The 25258-nt window shown below is 43.3% G+C and overlaps 1 protein-coding gene across 2 annotated transcripts in view; it reads right to left on the bottom strand.

The window, feature by feature from the left end:
- Positions 1–15779: 15779 nt before the first annotated feature.
- The window catches only part of LOC141144052 (NACHT, LRR and PYD domains-containing protein 3-like), a 107771-nt gene continuing 98292 nt past the window's right edge, over positions 15780–25258 (bottom strand). For both annotated transcript variants that reach the window (XM_073629405.1, XM_073629406.1), the window contains 2 exons: positions 23478–23528; positions 15780–20528 (listed from right to left, as the gene is read on the bottom strand). In XM_073629405.1, the coding sequence (XP_073485506.1) occupies positions 20254–20528; positions 23478–23528 (326 nt within the window). In that variant the 3' untranslated portion in view covers positions 15780–20253. The remainder of the gene's footprint in view (positions 20529–23477; positions 23529–25258) is intronic.

The following is a 25258-nucleotide window of genomic DNA, read 5'->3' as shown; positions in this document are numbered from 1 at the left end:
GTGCAGGCACTAGCAAAGAGTAGATGGGTGACAGTCAGGAGGGGTAGAGGGGGAAGTGCCAGAGAGGCCGATCCAGGACTGGAGCATCCCAATAAGTACGCTCCATTGAGTGACATTGGTGAAACCAGTCAGGGACCAGCACTGCTGGAGCTGAGGGACTCTCCTAGCTGCCAGGGGAAGAACTCCTCCAGTGAGAGTGGGGGGGGCAGCAAAGGGAAAGGAAAGACAGATTCTGGTGGTAGGGGACTCAATTCTTAGAAGGACAGAGAGGGCAATCTGTAACCAAGACCTGAAGCGCCGAACAGTATGTTGTCTACCGGGCGCTCGGGTTCGGCACATCACGGATCTTGTGGACAGATTACTGGGAGGGGCTGGGGAAGACCCGGCTGTCATGGTGCACGTTGGCACCAATGACAAAGTCAGAGGCAGATGGAGTCTCCTAAAGAACGATTTTAGGGACTTAGGAGCTAAATTGAGGAAAAGGACCTCCAAGGTAGTATTCTCAGGAATACTACCGGTACATCGAGCCACACCAGAAAGGCAGAGGGAGATTAGGGAAGTAAACAAGTGGCTGAAGAGCTGGTGTAGTAAGGAGGGGTTTGGGTTCCTGGAGGACTGGGCCGACTTCTCAGTCGGTAACCGGTACTATAGAAGGGACGGACTGCACCTAAATGAGGAGGGTGCAGATCTGCTGGGAATGAAGATGGCCAAAAAGTTAGAGGGGTTTTTAAACTAGGCGATGGGGGGGGGTCCAGAGACAGAGATAGCCAGCGCGGAAGATATTCCAGAGGGTAGTATTGGGGGCATTAGTGGTAGGTTAACCAAAGCACAAAAACACAAGGTGAGTATAGTAGCAAGTCCTAGTTGCAATCTTGAAACACCCAATACGAGGACAATATGCGACCGGTCTAAACTATGTGGCATGTTCACCAATGCCAGGAGCATGGCGGACAAGATGGGTGAACTAGAGATACTGTTGTACAAGGAGGATTTGGATTTTGTGGGAATTTCAGAGATCTGGTTCAACAGCTCTCATGATTGGCTGGCAAACATTCAAGGGTATACCCTATACTGCAAGGATAGAGAGGGTAAAAAAGGGGGAAGGGTATGCCTATATATCAAGAATAATGTACAAGCGAATGTGAGAGATGACATCACTGAGGGAGCTAGAGAGGAGGTGGAATCCTTATGGGTAGAGCTCCAAAGGGATGAAGCTAAGGGGAAAATAATACTGGGAGTATGCTATAGGCCCCCTAACCTGAGGGAGGAAGTGGAGACGGATCTCCTATCACAAACTGGATTAGCAGCAAGGATGGGAAGTGTTATCATAATGGGGGATTTTAATTATCCAGACATAGACTGGGCGGAGGGAACCGCGCATTCATTTAAGGCTCGCCAGTTCCTTAATGTTTTGCAGGACAATTTTATGGGTCAGATGGTAGACGCACCAACTAGAAATAAAACATTACTGGATCTACTGATTACCAACAATACAGACCTGATCACGGATGTGGAAATACGGGGCAATTTAGGTAACAGCGATCACAGGTCAATTAGTTTCAGTATAAATCACACAAATAGGAAACATGAAGGGAACACAAAGACACTGAATTTCAAAAGAGCCAACTTCCCTAAACTACAAACCTTGCTAAAAGGCATAAATTGGGATAAAATATTAAGAACAAAGAATACGGAGGAGAGATGGGTTTGCTTTAAGAGCATATTAAATAAGGGCATTAGCCAATGTATCTCATTGGGTAATAAATTTAAAAGAGCGAACAAAAATCCTGGATGGCTTAACTCCAATGTAAAAATGCATATAAAAGCAAAGGCCTTCAAAAAATACAAGGTTGAGGGATCATCCTCAGCATTCAGACTTTATAAAGAATGCAACAAGAAATGTAAGGGTGCAATTAGGACGGCTAAGATAGAACATGAACGACACATAGCGGAGGAGAGCAAAAAAAATCCCAAGAAATTCTTTAAGTATGTAAACAGTAAAAAAGGGAGGACAGACCATATTGGGCCCATATAGAATGAGGAAGGACATCTGGTTACAAAGGATGGGGAGATGGCGAAGGTATTAAATGTATTCTTCTCCTCAGTCTTCACGAGTGAATCGGGGGGCTTTAGTAACCAAAACTGCAGTGTTTATCCTCATGACACAACACAGGAAGCACCTCCATGGTTAACAGAGGACAGAATTAAAATTAGACTTGAGAAACTTAACATTAATAAATCACCGGGACCAGATGGCTTGCATCCGAGGGTACTTAGGGAACTCAGTCAAGTGATTGCCAGACCGTTGTTCCTAATTTTTACAGACAGTCTATTGACTGGAATGGTACCAGCTGATTGGAGAAAAGCCAATGTAGCACCAATATTTAAAAAGGGCCCAAAATACATCCCTGGGAATTACAGACCAGTTAGCCTAACATCAATAGTATGTAAACTCTTGGAGGGGATGATAAGGGACTATATACAAGATTTTAGTAATAAGAACGATATCATTAGCAGTAATCAGCATGGATTCATGAAGAATCGTTCTTGCCAAACCAATCTATTAACCTTCTATGAGGAGGTGAGCTGCCATCTAGATAAAGGAAGGCCCGTAGACATGGTGTATCTGGATTTTGCAAAAGCATTTGACACAGTTCCCCATAAACGTTTACTGTACAAAATAAGGTGCGTTGGCATGGACCATAGGGTGAGTACATGGATTGAAAACTGGCTACAAGGGCGAGTTCAGAGGGTGGTGATAAATGGGGAGTACTCAGAATGGTCAGGGGTGGGTAGTGGGGTTCCCCAGGTTTCTGTGCTGGGACCAATCCTATTTAATTTGTTTATAAACGACCTGGAGGATGGGATAAACAGTTCAATCTCTGTATTTGCAGACGATACTAAGCTAAGCAGGGCAATAACTTCTCCGCAGGATGTGGAAACCTTGCAAAAAGACCTGAACAAATTAATGGGGTGGGCGACTACATGGCAAATGAGGTTTAATGTAGAAAAATGTAAAATAATGCATTTGGGTGGCAAAAATATGAATGCAATCTATAGACTGGGGGGAGAACCTCTGGGGGAATCTAGGATGGAAAAGGACCTGGGGGTCCGAGTAGATGATAGGCTCAGCAATGGCATACAATGCCAAGCTGCTGCTAATAAAGCAAACAGAATATTGGCATGCATTAAAAGGGGGATCAACGCAAGAGATAAAACGATAATTCTCCCACTCTACAAGACTCTGGTCCAGCCGCACCTGGAGTATGCTGTCCAGTTCTGGGCACCAGTCCTCAGGAAGGATGTACTGGAAATGGAGCGAGTACAAAGAAGGGCAACAAAGCTAATAAAGGGTCTGGAGGATCTTAGTTATGAAGAAAGGTTGCGAGCACTGAACTTATTCTCTCTGGAGAAGAGACGCTTGAGAGGGGATATGATTTCAATTTACAAATACTATACTGGTGACACCACAATAGGGATAAAACTTTTTCGCAGAAGAGAGTTTAACAAGACTCGTGGCCACTCATTACAATTAGAAGAAAAGAGGTTTAACCTTAAACTACGTAGAGGGTTCTTTACTGTAAGAGCGGCAAGGATGTGGAATTCCCTTCCACAGGTGGTGGTCTCAGCAGGGAGCATTGGTAGCTTCAAGAAACTATTAGATAATCACCCGAATGACCGCAACATACAGGGATATGTAATGTAATACTGACACATAATCACACACATAGGTTGGACTTGATGGACTTGTGTCTTTTTTCAACCTCACCTACTATGTAACTATGTGTTCCAACAAAATGGTGATAAATTGGCCCAATTCCCAGCTATTGGTATCTCTTTCTCTCAAGAATTCCGAGACCACCTCTATACCTTGGGTATGTGGGATGCTTGAATAGAGAGCCTCTATGTCAATTGCTGCCAAGATTGCCCCTTGAGGTACAGTAAGTCCTTCCAGGATTTTAAGTAGGTCTAGTGTATCCTTGAGGTATGAGGGCAAGCTTGTGACATGTAGGCGTAGATAGCTATCTACGTATTGGCTGGCAGTCTGAGTATGACTGCCTATTCCAGATATGATTGGGCATCCAGGAGGGTTCAGGATGTTCTTATGAACTTTGGGTAGTGAGTAAAAAGTTGGCGTAATTGGCCATTTTACTTCCAAAAACTCACGGGTGTCCTTATCAATCAGGCCCTGTTGGTATGCCTGATCGATGATGGTCAGATAGTTAGATCTTGCCTCAATGAGCTTCTGAGGTGGAACTTGTTGATACCATTCCTGGTTATTGAGTATATTTAAACACATATTGATATAATCATCCTTATTCATCACCACCACATTTCCTCCTTTGTCGGATGGTTTGATTATTAGGTCTTCTTTTTCCATAAGATTTTTTAGGGCTGATTGTTGTGCTGATGATAGGTTATTGTTAGTACGTTTAGGAAATTGCATCCCTTCGATTTGTTTGGTAGTTTGTTTCAAAAACGCCCATACCGCTGGGCATGTTTGGAGATTCGGAAACTTTTGAGATTTCGCCTTGAATTTCAATGGTACAGTGGGAGTTGTTGTAACTACTTCTTCCTCCTCAGATGATGAGTCTTGGGAATTATCGTATCCCTCGTTCTCGTCCAGTAGTTGAATCAACGTTTTTAAGGCCCTAAAGTCTTGTACTTTGAAACCTTTATATAGATCTTCTTCCCTATTTACCCCCTTTCCTCTATCTGTGTCAAATATATACTTGTATGTTAGGTTTCTTGCAAAGATAGATAAATTCACCTTGGTCAAAGATTTGCATATCTGCTGTGAAGGGCAAAAGCTAAGTCCTAGTTTCAAAACCTCCAATTCTACCAATGTAGGCTGGTATGATAAAAGGTTAATAACATCTAATCCCGATTTGCTACGGTCTGTTTGATTACAAATGGATCCATTTTCCCTGTCCGTTGTGTCATTGGAGTAGCCGGGGGGTTGGAGGCATGACCTAAAGGGGCTGATCCTGTATTGGAACCACGTCCTTGATTGGATTTGGGTACGGCCCCCATTTCTCGTGGGGGTACTATATCATTTTCCAGTGCTTCTCCAAACATAGGGAGAGATGTAGTTGTTCCTGTAAATGAATCGTTGTAAGCCCCCTTCCTAGATCTGAATAGGAGCTATTCGGTAGGTGTCTGGAGGGAGAGATGATACGCTTTTTATTGGTACCTCCACGATTTTGGTGTTCATTGCTGTTTCCTCGTTTTGGTAAACGCGCCCTGCCATGTGATCCTCGTGAGGACTTTGGAGGTGGTTTGTAGGATGAGATGGATGTTGATGAGGCTGATGCCTCAGAATCAGATCTATATGGAGTTTCAAAGTTATTATTTGTCCGGGATTGTCTCCCCCGTCTGTTGTTCTGGCCTCTGGGCCATCGATATGCATACCCTCCAGAGAAAGCTAATTTATCTTTGTAGAATTTAGTATCTTTCTTTGTAACAATATTTTTATTATAGTTTTCTAAATATTGTACTAAATCATTTTCTCTCTTTTTGAAATCTGCACTTGTAGCTAGTTGGTGTCCACTTGCTTTGAGTGATTCAATTTCTTTGTCCAAGTCACTTAATTCTTTGTTATATTTAATTTTTAGCATTGAAATCAAGTTTGCAGAGAATCTATTGAGGTTTTGTTCCCATTCCTCTTTGAAGACTGGGTCAGTCATTTCAAAGGAGGGGAAGACCTGTATTCTCAGTCCCTGGGGGCTGATTTTTTCTCTTAGATATCGATCTAAAAAGCGGATATGCCAGCCTAGATTGGACTTTTTTTCCATAAGTCTTTTGAGTTTTAAGAAGAAAATATCCAAATTGATCTCATTTTGTGTATGAGAAGTACATGTGCTCTGTATATTGTCTAAAAATTGATCCCATTGGCTGAGATACATCGATGATGTCCTGATTTGAACAGGTTCAACAGACTTGTTGTCGGATTTTATGGAGTATCTTTCCTGGAACAATTTCAATCTAAAGTTTACGATTCAATGGGACGTCATGTCCATCCCCTTCCTGGATTTGCGCCTTGTCCTTAAAGAGGATGGCTCTGTCTTTAGCACATTATATAGGAAGGAGACTGCCGGGAACACCATACTGCATTTCTCCAGTTCTCACCCCCGTACACTTATATATAGCATACCTTACAGCCAATATCTTCGGCTGCAACGGAATTGTGCGAGAAATGAAGACTTTGAAAGAGAAGCAAAGGCCCTATATGAGAGGTTGCTTGACAGAGGCTATAGCAAAAAAATCCTCAAAAGGGCCTACCAACGGGCAAAACTGAACACACAAGATACTCTCATATTTAAACAGAAAATATGTGACTCCCATCCTACCACCAAACTCATCACTACTTTTACGTCCCACCAACAATCTGTCCGGAATCTCATCAATGACAACTGCCATTTCCTCTCAGAGGACCCGATAATTTCCAAATATGTAGCCAATGTACCACAGATCACGTATAGAAAGTCACGGTCCATTAGGGACACCTTAGTACATAGCCATCTACAGCCTACAACAACCTTATTGGGGGCGGAGGAAGGCAACGGCACTTATAGATGTGGACACTGCGATTTTTGCCCATGGATCAGAGAAGGCCCTGGGTGCCCCCTCCCAAGAGGGGGCTTCCATAGGCTAAAGGGCTACGCAGACTGTTCCACGACAGGCATTGTATATCTTGCCACATGCCGTTGCGGCTCCTTCTATATTGGCAAAACTAAACATCCCTTTGCCAAAAGGATTCAGGACCATTTATACTACCCTGATGCAGGCCTGTTATACACCCCTATCTGTAAGCACATTGGCCTCCACCATAGTTTTGATCCTAGTTTTATTTCCTTCTTTGCCCTAGAAGTCATATCTGACTTTGAGAGGGGAGGAAATGTTGATAAACGAATACTCCAACGAGAAGCCAGATGGATTTTTGGCCAGCAGGCCACTCAGCCACCTGGCCTAAATACAGCACTCTCATACAAACCGCTTCTGTCATATATGGGTGGGATATGTAACTAAGACCCTCCTTTCCAGTCCCATTCCTGCTCTTTGAGTTTTCTGATGCCCTGGGTCTCCACAACATACAGACCCCATGAGCAACTATTTCAAATGACTCTATACCCCCGTTTCTGGCTCTCCACCTTTTGTATTTCTATGGGAGTGTAGATATATGGGTGAAGAATTGGGGGATCCTGTCTTGTCAGGCACCTCGTTTTTTCTGTCCCATCAACCCCATCTTGTCAATGAGAATTGTTGCTGCAATATAGACGTATTCATTTTTCTGTATTTAATACCCATGCATGCTTGTCTGGCCTTTAAGGGAAAGATCCCTGCATGGGTTATTATTATGTATACTTATAGGCTTCCTTATTGTATTGTTTTGTTTACTATATTTGATACACAGATTTATAGTCTTTTGCGGGACTATTTTATGGAGCCCCCCCCATGCCAGGTTTGTCTTGTACCATACTGTTGTTGCTGCCACAGACAGGGGGACTCGGACGTCCCTGCATAAGGGGGCGGAGTGTATATATCCGCCCTATATGCCCGTACTCCGCTCGCGAAGTGTGGGCAGTGCGCGCGCATCCGCTGGAGTGGCTGCGTGCGCATCCGCCCGGTTGGATGGGCGCGCATCAAGTGCAGGGACATCCGGACCGGAAGTGATGCCAGAGGTCATCCCTGACCTTTTCACTTCCGGTGGGACCACACAAAAGATGGAGGCGCCGGTGTGTTGTCTATCAGACAAACTCGGCACCGACCTGTCTTCATCGGTAGGAGGAGAATCTCTAAGTGAGGAGCTATGACTTTCTGGCCACTACAGGTAATTACTATGTTGGACCTTTTCGGCCATTTGGGAGGGCATCTGGCTTTTACTTGTGCACTGTTTGCCTCCAGTCTGGGGGAGGTTGATATTTGTCTGTCATAGAGGAAAAGATAGTAGCCATTTAACTGGTAATCCTTTAATGCCTGGCAGCTACGCTACCTTTTAGGACTTCGGGGTCTTTATCAGTTACATGCAGCATTATATAGTGCTGTATGTTCCTATGAGCTCTGTCAGCTTTATGCAGCATTTCAGTCAATACTGACATTCCTCACACAGCTGCTTGCAGTCACTAAGGGATCATGCGACTAGGCTTGTCCGTGCATGATCAGGAGGCGTCCAATGCATAATTATATTACACACCAAATATAACCCCATATACAGATATAGCTACCTGCCTCCTATATCAAGATTGATTTTCTAGCATAGATGGCCATAACCTTAATTACACTCATTTAAACTTTACACTATAGCATAATTTTAGTGACAATATTTTTTCAATTGTCATACTGCATAGATCAATTATATATTTATATTTTTTCCTTGGACTAGGAATTTATTGGCTCTATTTGCTTTTTCTCCTTTTCCTTTTTTCCTATATATACTATACTAGATTCTTGCCCTGCTACTGTGTGGTCCAGTTCCTCTGTTGGTACTATCCGGTTGGGATCTGGCACCCTTGGATTTTTTGCACCAGTTGGTACAGTGGATGATGCCTGGCGATGGTGGTGCATGCTTTGAATTTTAAACTTGCACCAGTAGGTGAGACTATTAGATTGAATGTTTTGGTTAAATATTTTTGTATTGTATATGATTACATAAGCATGTATGACCATCATATAATTGTAGTATATTTATCTGTTATCTATATAGTTCAAATGAATCAGTGATGCCGATTTATGTCCTGATGAAGCAATTAATCTGCGAAACATGTTGGCTGACAGGCACGAATGAACCTTGAACAACAATACTGGATGGTCATACTATTGTATATTTATATATTTGTTTTGTATTTCCCCTTTTTTATCACATCATATTTTTTTAAATATTCTACTCATTTATGCCTACTGGGTAATAGACGTATTATCTTCCTACAAAAATCCCATTCGTTTGAAAGAATCACAACTTTCGTTTTGTCTTACCTGGTTATTATTAGGGATTGGGAGATTCGTCTTAACTAAACTCCTGTCTTTGTCCAAAACCTTCTATCAGTGCAAAAACCTTAAATTCAAATTTGATTAGAAAAGTATTCAAATTCAATTCAAAAACAATTCAGATTAGATTTTTTACACTATTCTATTATTTTCTATTCTATTAATTTCTATTCTATTCCTTTATTTTATATTCTATTTTATTGTCTTCTGAAATTTGAATTTGATTAGAAAAGTATTCATATTCAATTCAAAAAACAATTCGAAATAGATTTAAACCATTCAAATTGGAATTTCATCCAAAAATGTCATTTTCGTTATTTCGGATTCGTTTTAAATGCGTTATTATTGTAATTCCGAAAATTCATATACATTAGAATCTTCGAATAACAAAACGTTTGTCCGAATTTTGATTCGGAACGAATCAAACCGCACATGTCTACTGAAGTCCTTATATAAACATAACACATTAAAATAGACCTAGTACTGGACTTCTTTATAGAGATAAATGTGTCATAAACAAGATGAAGTGAATCAGTTTTTTAGGAAGAACTTCTAAAGCTGTCCGGGGACCGCGGATGTCAGAAAGTCATCCCGGACAAGGACTGTTTGCATGTAGCGGGACGTCTGCCCTCCCCCCAGTCACTGTATACAATGTATATACTGTATGTACAGCCATACATGACCTGACATTGATTAGGCCTGCCACGGCAGCGTCAGAAACTATATAAACTGGCAACTTTGACACCTGACTCCATCGCCCTTTGATGAGTCACGTGAGCAGTGACGCAACACGTCAGGGAGGAGCCAGGTGTCGTCACTTCCGGTCACGGCCGAGACCGGAAGTACTCGGTTTTGATGCTGTTTTCCTTTATGTAAGTTGCTGCGTGTGCTGGATGTTAAATAAAAAGAAGAACATCTAAAGCTGTCTGGGGACCACGGATGTCAGAATGCTCCCCCCCCCCAGTCACTGTATACAATGTATATACTGTATGTATCACCATACATCTCCTGACATTGATTAGACCTGCCATGGTTGACCTTCTCCTCCCCGTCAGTCTCACGATCGGCTGGGCGAGGTGTAATTATCAGAGTTCAGTCAGAAAGAAAAGAATGTAGAATAACCCGTTTTTTTAATAAATTCCATGCTATTTTTTCCTGCACCGGGCGGGTGTCATTGTGTATAATCTGCACACAAGAGTGCTCAGAGCTCATAATCTCATGGTGGCAACCATGATGGCTCCGCCATGTATTTTTATACAGGATAATGCACTGCTAAGAACACAGAATGATGGGAATGTAGTTATGATGATGATGTTCACAGTAGCGATTATTTACCCTCCAGAAGAATTGCAGTAAAATCTGTGAAATGATCGTCATACAAGTTATATAGGGGTAATGGGGGATGGTGGGTGGTGTTGATGGGAGTGATGGTGCAGGAAGTAATGAAGGTGATAACAGTAAAACCATAGCTCCCAACTGTGCCGTATTTCGAGGGACTGTCCCTGATTTGGAAAAAAGTCCCTCTGTCCCTCTTTCCCCCCTCGTTTGTCCCTCATTTTGGTCTGATCATTTGGTCTGTGTGATCTTCTGTCCAATAACTGGGGACTAACACAGCTCCCAACTGTCCCTGATTTCAAGGGACTGTCCCGGATTTGGAGAGACTGTCCTGGATTTGGAACAAAGTCCCTCTGTCCCGCTTTCCTCCTCGTTTGTCCCTCATTTTGGTCTGATCTCTATAGTTTTTGCAGACTATGTGACAAAAAGCGAGATTTTGCAGATCTCGCTTTTTTTGTCACAAAGTTTTGAAAAAAGAAAAAGAAAAAATACATTTTTCTTTTCTTTCTTCATTTTCAAAAGTTAATGAGAGCTGCAGAATACTCGACATGCCTCTTAGCAAATACCTTGGGCTGTCTACTTTCCAAAATGGGGTCATTTGGGGGGGTTTGTGCTATCTGGACATTCCATGGCCTCCGTAACTGTGATAGGTAGTGAGGAAGTGAAATCACAATTTTACACCCTTAGAAATCCTGAAGGCGGTGATTGGTTTTCGGGGCCCCGTACACGGCTAGGCCCCCAAAAAGTCCCACACATGTGGTATCCCTGTACTCAGGAGAAGCAGCAGAATGTATTTTGGGGTACAATTCCACATACAGTGGAACCTCGGATTGCAAGTAACGCGGCTAACGAGCGTTTCGCAACACGAGCACTGTATTTTGAAAAATCCTAACTCACTTTGCGAGTGTTGTCTCGCAAAACTAGCAGGATTCAGGCCAAAGTGGTGTGCAGTACCGCGTTTGGCCTGAGATGAGGGGGCGCCAGAGCCGAGCGGAGCCGAACTGCGCCGATCGTAGCTATTTGGAAATGCTAGGAAAGACTTGTAAATACTATATTTACGGGTCTTTCCGAGGTTTGCCGAGGTCAGCCGAGCTGTCCTTGGGCCTTTCCAGCTGTTTCCGAGGCTCTCCGGCACCCTCCCCCTGCCTCTGGCCGCATGCAGTATTGCATCCCATTGAAGTCAATGCGGAATTAATAATTATGTTTTTTTACAATATATCATTTAGTGACAACTTTGTGTAAAAAAAAAAAAAAATTGTAATTTTCCCGAAACTTGTGTCACAATATAAAACATTCCATGGATGCGACATGCCTCTCAGCAAATAGCTTGGGGTGTATACTTTCCAAAATGGGGTCATTTGGGGGGGGGGGGTTTGAACTGTCCTGGCATTTTATGCACAACATTTAGAAGCTTATGTCACACATCACCCACTCTTCTAACCACTTGAAGACAAAGCCCTTTCTGACACTTTTTGTTTACATTAAATTTTTTTTTTTTTTGCAAGAAAATTACTTTGAACGCCCAAACATTATATATTTTTTTTAAAGCAAATGCCCTACAGATTAAAATGATGGGTGTTTCATTTTTTTTTTTTTCACACAGTATTTGCGCAGCGATTTTTCAAATGCATTTTTTTGGAAAAAACACACTTTTTTTAATTTTAATGCACTAAAACACACTATATTGGCCAAATGTTTGATGAAATAAAAAAGATGATCTTAGGCCGAGTACATGGATACCAAACATGACATGCTTTAAAATTGCGCACAAACGTACAGTGGCGACAAACTAAATACATTTTTAAAAGCTTTTAAAAGTCTTTACAGGTTACCACTTTAGATTTACAGAGGAGGTCTACTGCAAAAATTACTACCCCCGATCTGACCTTCGCGGTGATACCTCATATGACGCCAGACCGACGCTTGCGTTCGCCTTTGCGCGAGAGCAGGGGGGGGGGGGCAGGGGTGCTTTTTTTTATTGTTTATTTTGCTTTTCTATTTTATTTTTAAACTGTTCCTTTCATTTTTTTAAAATCATTTTTATTGTTATCTCAGGGAATGTAAATATCCCCTATGATAGCAATAGGTAGTGACAGGTACTCTTTTTTGAAAAAATAGGGGTCTATTAGACCCTAGCTCTCTCCTCTGCCCTCAAAGCATCTGACCACACCAAGATCGGTGTGATAAAATGCTTTCCCAATTTCCCAATGGCGCTGTTTACCTACGGCGAAATCTAAGTCATGAAATGCTCGTAGTTTCCGGTTTCTTAGGCCATAGAGATGATTGGAGCTGCTCTGGTCTCTGATCAGCTCTATGGTCAGCTGGCGGAACCACCAGCTGCATTCTCACGTTCTCTGTTGGGACAGGAGAGCCAGAGAAAACCATGGAAGACGGTGGGACGGGGGGGGGGGACATTCCCTCCCACTGCTTGTAAAAGCAGTCTAGAGGCTAATTAGCCACTAGGATTGCTTTTACATAAAAGCTGACCGCTGGCTGAAAAGAATGAGACCAAGATGATACCGTGCAGCCCCAGCAGTGATGCCAGTCAGTGCCGCCTATCAGTGCCCATCAGTGATGCCAATCAGTGCCCAGCAGTGACGCCAGTCAGTGCTGCCTTTCAGTGCCACCTATCCATGCCACATATTAGTGCCACCTATAAGTGCCCATCAGTGCTACATATCAGTGCCGCCTATCTGTGCCACCTATCAGTGCCCATCAGTGATGAAAGTCAGTGCTGCCTATCTGTGCCACCTATCAGTGCCCATCAGTACTTCCTTTCAGTGCCCATCAGTGCTGCCTATCCATGCCGCATATCAGTGATCATCATTGCTGCATATCAGTGCCCATCAGTGCTACATATTAGTGCCACCTCACCAGTGCCCATCAGTGCCGCCTCATCAGTGCACAGTGCACTGATGGGCAGCAATGATGGGTACTGCTGGGCAGCACTGATGGGCAATGATAGGCAGCACTGATAGGCAGCACTGATAAGGAGGCACTGACTGGCATTACTTTTGGGCACTGATTGGCAGCTCTAATGAGCAATGATTGGCATCACATGTGGGTATAGGTGGGCACTGATTGGTTTTACTGGCAGGCACTGGTATATATATATATATATATATATATATATATATATATATAAATGGGAATTTTAAGTTCTAAAGAGGCGCTATATTTAGACCCTTTGTTCTGTAGAACTCCTATTATTTATTTTTTGCCCAAATGACATAAAAGTTTGGAACAACCTCCAGACCGTCCGATATAGTTACTGAAATTGATTCCGTGGCGGCGCGGTTAGGGCAATATATAGACTTCTTTGTCCAGCCTCTAGTAACGAAAATGGATGCATATCTGAGAGACACCAAACAAATCCTACAAACGTTAGATACCCTCACATGTACTCCCCCCTAGTATATTGATAACCGCTGATGTGGGATCGTTATATACTATTATTGACCATGATGATGCTTTGGCTTCAGTGGAATGGGCACTGGTTGGTGCTGATCTTACTAGGAAACATGTTAAGTTCCTATTAGATAGTCTCAAGTTTTGGTTATCAAACAATTACCTTTGGTTTGATCGTTAATTTTTCTTGCAGACCAGAGGCGTGGCAATGGGCGCTCGTTTTGCTTCCAGTGAGCCCAATTTGTTTATGGCTCACTGGGAGGAAGAGGTAGTTTTTCGCAATCGATCTGCCTCAATTGGTCTGCTACAAGAGGTATATAGATGATTTAGTGATGATATGGGAAAGGGATCTGCCTAGTTTGGAGGTATTCATGTATATACTGAATAGGAACACCAAGAATATTAACCCCTTCCCGCCCGGCCTATAGCAGAATGACGGCCGGGTGGTGGTTCTATTATCCTGACTGGGTGTCATATGACGTTCAGCAGGATAACTGCCAGCGCACGTCCGTTGGCAGCAATCGGTGGTACGGCGTGTCAGTCTGACACACCGCTACACTGATCTCGGTAAAGAGCCCCTGACGGAGACTCTTTACCACGCGATCAGCCGTGTCCAATCACGGCTGATCATGATGTAAACAGGAAGAGCTGTTTATCGGCTTTTCCTCACTCGCGTCTGACAGACACGAGTAGAGGAGAGCTGATCGGCGTCACTCCGGACGGGGGGGGGGGGTCTGTACTGATTGGTTATCAGTACAGCCCCCCCCGCGAATGCCCACACTGGCCCACCAGGTATGCCACCCTAAACCACCAGGGATGTGCCAATCAGTGCCTGGGCAGATGCTAATCAATGCCCATTATCAATGCCTGCAAATGCCAGTGGCATCAGTCATGCCTATTAGTGCAATCTATCAGTTCCAGCCATCAGTGCCGCCTTTCAGTGCCACCTATCAGTGCCCATCAGTGCCATCCATAAGTGCCACCCATAAGTACCCATCAGTGCCGCCTTTCAATACCCATCAGTGCCACCCATAAGTGCCACCCATAAGTACCCATTAGTGCAGCCTTTCAGTGCCCATCAGTGTCATCTATCAGTGCCACCTATGAGTTCCCATCAGTGCCGATCGTGTGCACGAGCGCCAGCACGGGGATTTGTGTGTGTAAACACACAAATCCCTGTGCTGTCAGAGGAGAGGAGACATGTGGTTTGTTCCTACTAATTAGGAAAAACGATATGGCTCCTCTCCTAGTCAATCCTTTCCCCACACAGTTAGAACATGCTGAGGGAACACACACTTAACCCCTTGATCGCCCCTCAAGTGTTAACCCCTTCCCTGCCAGTGACATTTACACAGTAATCAGTGCATTTTTATAGCACTGATCGCTGTATAAATGCCAATGGTCCCAAAAAAGTGTCAAGAGTCTCTGATCTTTCCGTCGCAATGTCGCACTACCTCTAAAAATCGCTGATCCCCGCCATTACTATTAAAAAAAATAAATAATAATAAAAAAATGCCATAAAAATGCAATAAAACTATCCCATATTTTGTAGATGCTATAATTTTTGCGCAAACCAAACAATATATGCTTATTTTTTTTTTTTACCAAAAATATGTAGAAGAATATATATTTTCCTAAACTGATGAAGAAATTTGTTTTTTAAAAAAGACTTTTGAGGATTTTTATTGCAGCAAAAAGTAAAATTTTTTTAAAAATTGTCGCTCTTTTTTTGTTTATAGCGCAAAAAATAAAAACCGCAGAGGGGATCAAATACCACCAAAAGAAAGCTCCGTTTGTGGGAAACAAAGGAACCAAATTTCGTTTGGGTACAGCGTCGCACGACCGCGCAATTGTCAGTTAAAGGGACGCAGTGCCGAATTGTAGAAAGTGCTCTGGTCAGGAAGGGGGGTAAAATCTTTTGGTGGCTGAAGCGGTTAAGATGAATATGGATTATAGTATACAGCACAAAAAAAGTTGAAAAGATTGTAGCTAGACATTGGTCTATCCTTAAAGCAATAAGCAAAGACATAAAACATTCAGGAAAGGAACAATAAATGTAAATATTGCTTTATTAAATCCGGTCTTATTAACACTGTAAATGCATCGGCACCAACAAACACCCCGCAGAGTTACAATCAGGATTTGAGGTCTCAATGCTGTTTGTAAAATATAATCTTATTATAAAACTGTATACCGGGATAGAAACAATAAATACATAAAAAATCTCTGTAAATGTTAGCATATTGTATTGTACTGTATATACAAATGCGTTTTATATAATAAAAAAAATATATTCTGTAGTAACATCTTTTATTATTTACATTATCAATATTAATGCTACTTTGTCCCGAAGATAAATCTATACAATGCTGCAGAGAAGTTATGGAATACCCCACCGATCTCTACAGAAACCTCCGGATGAAGATCCTGCAGAATCGGACACTTTCCTGGTCCCCTGCTGTGTGATGTGGTTTCTTCCTTCAGCCTCCCCCACAGCACTACAGGATACAGTAATGATGGAGGGACTGAACCATTGGGAGCAGAGGGGGGGGGGGGGGGACCAGGAAATTGACATACCCGGAAGTGTCAGATTCTGTGGAATCTTCAGACGATGGTTTGGCTTCACTATTGTAGAGATTAGCGGTGCTGGCAGTGGGAACACGGTGAGTATTCAATTCATTCTTTACTTGATAACAACAGTATTCATTACACAAAGGTATAGACATATTACACAGCACTGTACAAGACATAAAAAATGATTTAAAAAAAAACAAAAACAGATACACATCTAAAAGCATGAAACAGGAATAAAAGAAAACCTTGTTGCACAAAATGTTCCCTTAAAATCCAAAGAACTGGAGATGTGGAGAAGCAGTGGGGGACATGTTCACCATTTTTGGGTCCTGCACTAATCTCTGAAACCAGTGGCAGCTGGTGTTTTTTTTTTTTTTTTGGGGCGGCAATCAAACCCCCCCCCCCGGGCCCAACTGCCAGCTATCCCCCCTGCCGCGTCGTGGCACTAACACCCCCCTTCCACCACCCGCTGTCCTTACCATGGATGCGGGCTGTGAGAGCAGTGGTCGGAGCTGCTGTGGCCATCTTCCAGTGTGGCGGGCTCCGGTGTCCTCTCCTGGAGTCCTCTCCGTTGTGCGTCTCCTCTCTGCTCCTCCCAGCGCTAGGCGTCCAATAGGGTCGCCTGACGTTTTGGCCAATCGGGAAATTTAGAAATTCACTGACCATGAACTGTCCCTAGACCCCACGCTTTTTTTTTGCTGCACCGCCACAATATTCCGTGCTCAGTATACGGACTATCAATCGTACTACTTTTGATCAACGCAGCGAAAAGTTACATTCCATTATTCTGGAAAACACGACAAGCATCCTCCATTGTATCCTAGCTGAGCAAAGTACGAGAAATTAATGAAATGGAAGACCTGATGGCAGCAGAGAAGGACACACTGGACAAATGTGTAAAGAAATGGTTTTAGCTTTGGTTCACACCAGTGCGATTTGTCGTGTGATTTGACATGCGCATGACCCCATTGCCGGCAATCCAACCGCTCATACCGTTGCGACTCAAGTTGCATTGACTTTGAAAAAGGTCCCTGCATTACTTTTTTTCTGATTTTATTGCGACTTGTATTGACTTCTGTTAAATGAAGTCACGCGCCGCATTGAAATCAGAGATCCAAATCGCACTGATCTGTGGCTTTGAAATTGTGCTGAAGTAGCATAATTTTAAAGCCGCACTGGTGTGAACCAGAGCTTATTGGCACAACTTTTCCAATTCAGCCAAATACACAGCTCTGGTGGGAGAGACCTCAGAGACACAGGTTGGAGAGACCTGATAGTGAGAGGAATAGATAACCGCCCCCACCACCACCACCTTTCTCCATCTTTTTGTACTTTCTTTTTTTCCTGTTCTCCCTATGTTAGTCTTTACTGGTTCTACCTTGGAGGGCCACTTGGCTTTGGCGAGAAATGCTGTAGGTACAGTACAAGTGCTTTGCTTCTTCCATGTTAGACGAATGCTTGCCACTGGCCCTTGTAGGACATAGGATCTTACTTTCTCGAGCATTTGTTTGCATATATTTGCTTTGTATTTGTCATAAATAAAAAAGTGCCAAGAAAAAAGACCCTGCCTGACTGAGCTTACAATCTAAAAGACGAGGTTGGGGAACTTAAGATACAACCACTTAGGGCTTGTATGGACGGTCAGAAGGGAATTCTTCCATTGGGGACACGTGTTCTGGTGACAACTGTCCAAGAGGAGAATTCTACTCACTGTGGAGAGATTTCCTCTCACTTCCCATTGCATCTCCAGGGTAAGAAACCTTTTGGCTATCCATACACTTAATATCTCAGCAGAAGGAATGGGAGGAAGATCTGGGGAGTATTTGTGTATGAAGTCAGATATCTAGGTGTGGGATGAGTATTGAAGTGGTTTTTAAGGCAAGGCATGGTGACAAGAATTATGAAAAGAGCAGGCAGGCAGCACTCACAAGATTTTTCAAGAAAACCTATATTGTATTTTCATAAAAGTGGAATTCCACCCAAAATCTTATGCTAAAACTACTCCCAGACCCATTCTAAGACCCCATACACACTATTAGATTTTCTGCAGATTTTTGTCTTCAGATTTACCAAAACCATGTAGTGCGAGGGCCTGCCTGATTGCATACAAATTGAAACTCTTAAGGTTTGACCTCATATTATATGGTTTTGGTAAATCTGCAGACAAAAATCAGCAGAAAATCTAATAGTGTGTACGGGGTCTAAGTCTAATCAATCTAACCCTGTAAAGAAAAAAATCTCTATACTTACGTATTTTGAAGCTTCTCCAGTCCGGTCTCCAGCGCTGGCTTCTGTGTAGAGAGAGAGAAAGCCAACAATGGTTGGAAATGAAGACTTATGCCGCGTACACACGGTCGGACTTTTCGTCTACAAAAGTCCAACGGACGCTGACGGACTAAAGCTGGCTGGTAATCCGATCGTGTGTGGGCTTCTCCGGACTTTCAACGGACTTTTTTAGCCTCAAATCCGACGGACTTTAGATTTGAAACATGCTTCAAATCTTTACGTCGTAAGTACGACGGACCCCGAAATCCGCTCGTCTGTGTGCTAGTCCGACGGACAAAAACCCATGCTAGGGCAGCTATTGGCTACTGGCTATGAACTTCCTTATTTTAGTCCGGTGTACGTCATCACGTACGAATCCGTCGGACTTTTGTGTGGTCGTGTGTAGGCAAGTCCGTTCGTAACAAAGTCTGCCGCAAGTCCGCCGAAGGTACGTCGGAAGTCTGTCGGACAGGCTGTCGGACTTTTGTAGACGAAAAGTCCGACCGTGTGTACGCGGCATTACTATGGGGCATCCGTTGACGGCTGCCTCTGCTCTACACAGAAGTTGCTACTGACAGCTCAACCTAAGATCGGACAGGAGCGGCTTCAAAATAGGTAAGTATAGTGATTATTAAGGTAGGTAATAGGCAAGTAGAGTGATTTCTTTACAGGGTTAGATAGATTAGGCTTAGGATGGGGCTGGGAGTAGGTTTAGAGTTAGGCTTTGGGTGAAATTCCACTTTGATAATTATTATTTGTATTCTTATTACAATGCTGAAGTTATAACGTGTATGCTATGACCATAGATCTCCTTTAATATCCCAAAATGAAAGTGTTTGTTCTTAATGTTAGGCTAGTGGGTTGAATGTTGAGAACCTTTTTTGCCATTGGGCTATTAATACATCCACATGTGGAGATATTCTCCTTTTTTAAGAAGACTTTATTTTGCTGTTTACTGGTACAGTGAGGGAGGTTTAGGTTCCTTTAAGTCCATATCAACATAACCTGTCTGGTTATACTGTCTCCATGTCTCTGATGATGGCCAACAAACCTGAACAGCTGTATGCAGGTTGGAATAAATGGTTCTATATTAGACTGTATCCTTCCTACAAACCAGGTGTTCTGGAGGCAGAGTTGGTCCAGACCTAAAAATAAAATGATCTGCATGGTTTCGTCCACAATCCTGAAATTAAATATGATTCTGAACATTTTCATAAATTCATTTTGTTTTTACCCTCTGAATCAGTTGCTTGTTGGTCTTCTCTAGATCATCGAGTAGCTCATCCTTGCTTTCATCTCCCCAACCTCTGACAATCCTGAATAGCTCTCTCATCTGGTCCTGGGATGTTCCTCACATCCCACACTGCTCATTGGTCAGACATTTTTTGAGTTTTCCTAAAACTTCCCTTACATCGGCCACGTTTTGGATCAGTTCTTCACAGCGTAGGTTAACCATTGCAGTGCTGGCAGTTCAGAGACAGGAAGAGGACGGGGCATCCCTGCAGTGAAGATTTCTCCAGGATCCAGCTGCCTTCACAACACGATACCCGCTTCATTACAGGTACATGATGAGATGTGAAGCGGTAGGGATTTTTTTTTCTTCAGATTTAACCTTGTGTTTAAACCAATTATTCAGCAGTTCTGTAGCGGTTCTTATCACAGGAATTTGAGATGCCTTTCATGGAGTCACTGTCTTCTTAACCTTCTCATTAGTGACTTGTTGGTCTCCTCTAGAATATGGAGTAACTTGTCCTTATCCTCATTCCCCCAACCTCTAACAAATTCGTAGAGCTCTCTCATCCTGTCCTGGCGGGTGGGTTTACTAGTCACAATATTGCACTGGTCAGGGGTTAATAGTTCCAGATCTCTGAGCCTATCTAAGACCGGATCTATTGGGTGCACTCCATCGATCAGTTCTATCCGATGTTCATCCACAAAGTGCCTTGTTGTTGGAGAAGAACCTGTAAGTATAAAAATACATTGTTATGCCATGTATTGTCCGTTCTCCTGAATTGATTCTCGGCATTTTGCCCCGAGATATGTTTTGAAGTTATAGAAAATAAATACATAGATTAAATAAATAGAAAACCTCCATATACACTCTAATGAAACATCCCACACTCCGCTTGAGTGCTTTCGTCATATATGGCTTCCTCCCAGTCTGAATATAGATATCAGATATTCAAACCGCTCACAAGCACAAAACAAGACAATACTTGTTTAGTTTCTGAACATGGACTGATTTATTTGAGATGACACACAAATATATAATATATATACAAATAATACAGCAGGCTTACAATAAAAACTGTAACCAGAAACCTAATTAACATGAGCTAGTTATCTAATCATTTACCCAGACTAGGTGACTCAGAGATATGACCTTTAGGGTAGACTTCACGTCTCCTAGCTCACTGACTATATGGGTCCCAAGCATGCAGAGACCATCATTCTTAATAATGTCCTTTTGCATTACATAACAGAATACCTTCCTAAATGCTTGTAGTTCCCTCAAATGCGAGGGCCCATAGTCAGTAGGCAAGAGGCTAGCATTCAGTCCCCTCCAAAAGCCTCTGCCCTGGGTGAGTCTGTCACATACACAATCATATACTCATGATTGATCCAAAAAAATCTCAATAAGGTATGATCCAATTTGCTCCATTGGGGGAAAAATACATTTCTTCTTGGTTCCCCAAGTGGCAAGAGGGTATTCCCTGGATCAACTACCCAAAGGGGGGTTGGTAACTGAGCCTCAGTTCACCTGTAATAAAAATATGCTTTTTTCACTATTGCTGTGTATCTTTAGCCTGTTGCCGACCGCCCGGGGTATATATGTTCTGCGGGGGGCGGCGGCTCCTACATGCAAAATCACATACCTGTATGTGATCTTTACTTCCAGGTTTGCAGCGCGCACTCACTCCGCTGTCGAGTGTCTCCCGCTGTGATTGGACACAGCTGGAGACAATCAGCGGGTCCACCGATGTCTGCTGGGACCCACTGATTGCCCCTGACAGAGGCAGAATGGCGGTCTGCCTATGTAATCAAGGCAGATCGGCGTTCTGTGACAAGGGAAGATCCTGTGTTTCTGCTATGCAGGAACATGGATCTCTATCTTCCCACAGTACAAGCACCTCCCCCATACAGTTAGTTAGTACTTCCTAGGGACACATTTAACCTTTGATGGCCCCTAGATGTTAACCCCTTCCCTGCCAGTGTCATTAGTACAGTGACAGTAGATATTTTTTAGCACTGATCACTGAATTGATGTCACTTGTCCCCAAAAGTCTCAGGTAGTGTCTGATTTGTCAGCCACAATGTCACAGTCCCGCTATAAGTCGCCAATTTCCGCCATTACTAGTAAAAAAAAAAAAAGTTTGTAGATGCTATAACCTTCTACGCAAACCAATCAGTAAACTCTTATTGGGATTTTTTTTTTACCAAAAACATGTAGCAGAATACATATTGGCCTAAATTAAAGAAGACATTTGATTTTTTACATTTTTTTAATTGGATGTGTTTTATAGCAGAAAGTAAAAAGTCTTGGTCGTTTTTTGTTTAAAGCGAAAAAAAAAACGTGATCAAATGCCACCAAAATAAAGCTCTATTTGTGGGAAAAAAAGAACATCAATTTTATTTGGTTACAGCGTCGCACGACAGCGCAATTGTCAGTTAAAGTAGAGCAGTGTCGTATCGCAAAAAATGGCCTGGCCATGAAGGGTGGTAAGCCTTCTGGAGGTGAACTGGTTAAAGAGTAACTCCACTTCTGTTGAGAAAAAAAACCCCTCCCCCTCTGGGTGATCTCTGTACATTGCAGGGATTATAACAATCTTTGTTGCAGATTCCGACCTTTTGTTGTTCTATAGAAATCCCTGTGTGTTTGTCTGTGTCCATGTGGAAAGTGAATGTACAGTGCCTTGAAAAAGTATTCATACCCCTTGAAATTTTCCACATTTTGTCATGTTACAACCAAAAACGTAAATGTATTTTATTGGGATTTTATGTGATGGACCAACACAAAGTGGCAAATAATTGTGAAGTGGATGGAAAACAAAAGACTCTTTTGACGAATGTGTACGAAAACGTATTGTCAGAAAGAACAAAAAATCAGAAAATACAAAAATCCTGAAAGAACGAAAAACAGTTCAGCCTACGAGTTTGACGAATCAAATACATTCGGATAATTTTGTTTTTTGTATTTTCTATTGTAATTAAATCATTAACTATTATTATAGCTTCTGTTATTATAATTTATTAATATAAACTATTAAATTATAGGTAAAATAGCTGAAGTCAGTAATTCTTCTATTCAGGGCTCTGCACCAGTGGTGGCCTGTCCATACGGGGCGCATGAGCGCCGCCCCCCCTCCCCCATCTACATGCAGGGCACCGGACACATGGATTCCAATGGGGTTTTTTTTTTTTTTTTTTGAAGCACATGCTTAGAGCCTGAGGCTTTAATTGGCTCCAAAAAAAGGGTGGGCTCGGGGCACAGAGCACTGCGACCTGAACCCACCCAGTTGTGTGACAATAGCAAATTAACATTCACTATTGTCTTCCTGATTCTCCTCCCCGACCAATCAGAAAGCAGGTCGTGAGACCTGATTGGTCGGGGAGTCTTAGGAGTCCTGGCCAATCGGGTCTCAAGGCCCACTTCCTGTTCAGCCGGGAGGAGAAGCAACACCCCGCTGAGCGAGGAGCAACACCCCTACCTCGGATCTTCTTCATCTGCCTCCTAAGGTAAGGAGGCCTCTGATCTGATCTGATTTTTAATTTGGAGACTAAGGCTGGAGCAAAGTCTGGGGGGGGATGGTGAAAAGAAGCAAAACAACACACAATCATTTTCTGTATGCAAATAAGAATAAAATAATGGTTTCATTGGACAAATATTGTAGTAAGAGTTATAACTTTACCTGCACTGCTGACAGATGCACGGGCTCTTAATTGCATTTCTCTCAATTCTCCTAAAAAAAAAAAAGAAAAAGCAGACATAGACTCATTATTAATATTGCTTATGTAGTTTCCGTAGGGTGCTGCAAGCAAAAGCCAGACTGTAAGGGGTTAAGAAGGTTCTTTTCACTGAGGTAGGAGCTCAGACGGTTGTAGACTAAGGGTTCTACAAGTTTAGAGGTGAATGGGAGCAATGAGATGGGTCTTAGGTTGTTAGGGTTGTTAGGGTCCACCAGGGGCGTTGCTAGGTCTACAAAAGATCTGGGGCTAGAGCCCATAGCAGGGTAGTAAAGAAAGTCATACGATTGGGTGGGCATACACATGTATACACAGTAATATATACGTGTGTGTGTGTGTGTGTATATCCCCAGAGAGCCCCCCACTTACATCAGATTCCCCAAGAGCCCCCCCTTACATCAGGATCCCCAGAGAGCCTCCTCCTTACATCAGGGTCCCCAGAGAGCCTCCTCCTTACATCAGACTACCCAGAGAGCCTCCCCCTTGCATCAGGGTACCCAGAGAGCCCCACCCACTTACATCAGGATTCCCAGAGAGCCTCCCCCTTAAATCAGGGGGCCCCAGAGAGCCTCTCCCTTAAAATCAGGGTCCCCGGAGAGCCCCTCACTTACATCAGGGTCCCCAGAGAGCCTCCCCTCCCCTTGGAGACCCCTGCAGAGACTCGGGGCTATGGGTCCCAGATTCGGGGCTATAGCCCCAAAAGCCACCCCCTAGCGATGCCACTGGGGTCCAGTGAGGGCTTTTTAAGTATGGGAGTGATCTGCACATGTTTTAGAGGGGAGGGGAAGGTGCCACTAGAGAGGGAGAGATTGAAGATGTGAGTGAGGGAGCATAGGATAGAAGAAGAGGGTGACCATAATAGTTGTGAGGGAACAGGATCCAGGGGACAATTAGTTAGGTGGGCATCTGAGAAAAGTTTTGTGACCTCTTCAGTAGTAGTCAATTCAAAAGAGGAGAGTGTTGAAAGTGCCGTTAGGCAAGGTATGTTGGGTGGGGAAGATGTACGCACATGTCAAATTGTGCCCCCCCCCCAAGATGTATGGGCATTATGTGTCAGTGAAGATCCCCTCTTCCTCCAAAAAATCAAGCACTTATCTGCATGCTAACCCCCTAAGCATAAATTACCCCTCCTCCCAGTACAAATCGGGCCCCTTTGCTGAAAATCCCCCCTTCCAGCACAAATCTCTGCCCCCCCCCCATCTCAAATCCTTTCTTTCCCCATATGCCCCCAGCACAAATCCCCTCCCTCCCAAAAAAAAAATGTCCCCCTCAAACATAACCCCCCACTCCAAATCCCCCCTTCCAGCACAAATCCCCCTCCCCCAACCTAGCACAAACCAAGCCGAGAAAATGAAGTTCAATGCTTCCGAGCATGCGTTGAAATGTTTCCGAGCATGCGTAGGAATTGCCACAGACGATCGCATTTTCGGATAGGAATTTTTCCTGACCAAAAATTGAGAGCATGCTCTCAATTTTTTGCTGGCTGGAATTCGGCCAGCAAAAAAACGATAGAGCATTTCACACGGTCGCATTTTCCGATGAAAAACTCTCATCGGTCTTTTGCGGGCCGAAATTCTGATCGTGTGTGCGGCATTATAGCACAAATCCCCCCTCCTAGCACAAATCCTCTTTCCCCATCCCCCTCCCAACACAAATCCCCCCCCCCCAAATCACCACTCCTAGCACACCCTCCCTAAATTTGCCCTCCTAGAACAATTCTTACCCC

This window comes from Aquarana catesbeiana, linkage group LG05 (genome assembly GCF_042186555.1).
Source record: "Aquarana catesbeiana isolate 2022-GZ linkage group LG05, ASM4218655v1, whole genome shotgun sequence".
Taxonomy (NCBI): Eukaryota; Metazoa; Chordata; class Amphibia; order Anura; family Ranidae; genus Aquarana; species Aquarana catesbeiana.
Note: the sequence above shows the minus strand (reverse complement) of the source record. Positions and strands in the feature narration are given on the sequence as shown.